A 1,578-nucleotide genomic window follows, 5' to 3' on the forward strand; every position below is an offset into this window, starting at 1 on the left:
GAAATGAGAGAATGATGGTAGAGAGGGGGAACATTAGAGAGAGAGAAGGTAAGAAGAGAGAGAAGGAATAGAGAGAGAGAGAGAGAAAGAGAAAGAGAGAGAGACGGAAAGAGAGAGAGAGAGAGTGGGAGAGAGAGGTAGAGAGTGAGAGAGAGGGAATGGCTGACGATTTAAACAGGGGTTATAAGCTAGAAGTAGAAAGAGAGAAGACGGGACAATTAGATAGTGAGAAGAAGAAAGAGGAAAGTAGAGAAAAAAAGAAAGGAAAACTTAGGTGATGATGATGATGATGATGATGATGATGATGATGATGATGATGATGATGACGATGAAAAAGACGAAAGCGACAAAAAGTATAGGAAAAGGAGGAAGTGAAAGAATAGAGAAGGGAGGAAAAGGTGGTATAAAAAATAGAAAAGGGAGAAAAAAGAAGGAAAGACGAAAGGTAGAAGAAAAAGGAGGGGAAAAAGGCGAAGAAACAGTGGAAAAAGAAGAAGAAGAAGAAGAAGAAGAAGAAGAAGACGACGACGAGAAAGAAGACGAGGAAGTAGTAGTAGTAGTAGTAGTAGTAGTAGAAAAAGAAAAAAGTAGTTGATGAAGGAAAAGGCAGTGTAGTAGTAGTAGTAGAAGAAGAAGAAGAAGAAGAGGAAGAAGAAGGAGAAGAAGAAGAAAAAGAAGAAGGAGGAGGAGGAAAAGAAGGAAAAGAAGAAGAAAAAGAAGAAGGAGAAGAAGAAGAAGAAGAAGAAGAAGAAGGAGGAAAAGAAGAAGTAGTAGTAGTAGAAGAAGAAGAAGAAGAAGAAGAAGAAGAAAAAGAAGACGAAGAAGAAGAAGGAGAAGAAGAAGAAAGAGAAGAAGAAGAAGAAGGAGGAAAAGAAGAAGTAGTAGTAGAAGAAGAAGAAGAAGAAGAAGAAGAAGAAGAAGAAGAAGAAAAAGAAGGAGGAGGAAAAGAAGACGACGACGAGAAAGAAAAAGACGAGGAAGTAGTAGTAGAAAAAGGAAAAAAGTAGTTGATAAAGAAGGAAAAGGCAATGTAGTAGTAGTAGTAGTAGAAGAAGAAGAAGAAGAAGAAGAAGAAGAAGAAGAAGCGAGAGAGAGTTTGTATAAAAGTTTGAGTAGAAAGAAGATGGAGGGAAGTGTGATGGCGGATGGTGGGGACGGTAGAAGGGAAAGTTGGCCGCAACCAGCAGCACAAGATGGCGGTTGCTGCTGAAGTTGACGATTGTGAGCGTGATCTTGCTCGTGTTGGCGGAATGGGCGGCTGCGACAACTAGTGCTAGCTCCACTGCGACTGTGGTGACCGGTAGCAGCTACAGCTAAAGCAGTGTAGCTTGAGAAGAAGCCATCAGTAGCAGCTTGGCTCTGTAGAAGCCAGCAACGTTTCTTCTCACCGCACACAGCAAGTACATATGTACACACACTCGGCTGGTTCAACCTGGCCTCACATTGTTTCTTCTCTCTCTCTTTCTTTCTCGCAGCTCTAGTGCACACACGCACTACCTGACGGTCTTTCACACTTTCTCGCCTCTCTTTCTTTCACACACACACACACACACACACACACACACATACACACACACA

General features: G+C 41.8%; 1 protein-coding gene across 1 annotated transcript in view; it reads right to left on the reverse strand.

The window, feature by feature from the left end:
* Positions 1 to 216: 216 nt before the first annotated feature.
* Positions 217 to 1,578, reverse strand: part of LOC128247377 (putative protein TPRXL) — a 1,979-nt gene continuing 617 nt past the window's right edge. Inside the window, exons 2-5 of the mRNA XM_052966769.1 lie at positions 1,031 to 1,327; positions 627 to 980; positions 473 to 577; positions 217 to 348 (exon numbers count right to left, since the gene is read on the reverse strand). Of these exons, the coding sequence (XP_052822729.1) occupies positions 219 to 348; positions 473 to 577; positions 627 to 980; positions 1,031 to 1,327 (886 nt within the window). The 3' untranslated portion in view covers positions 217 to 218. The remainder of the gene's footprint in view (positions 349 to 472; positions 578 to 626; positions 981 to 1,030; positions 1,328 to 1,578) is intronic.

The sequence above is a fragment of the Octopus bimaculoides genome, chromosome 3, assembly GCF_001194135.2.
Source record: "Octopus bimaculoides isolate UCB-OBI-ISO-001 chromosome 3, ASM119413v2, whole genome shotgun sequence".
NCBI classification, from domain to species: domain Eukaryota; kingdom Metazoa; phylum Mollusca; class Cephalopoda; order Octopoda; family Octopodidae; genus Octopus; species Octopus bimaculoides.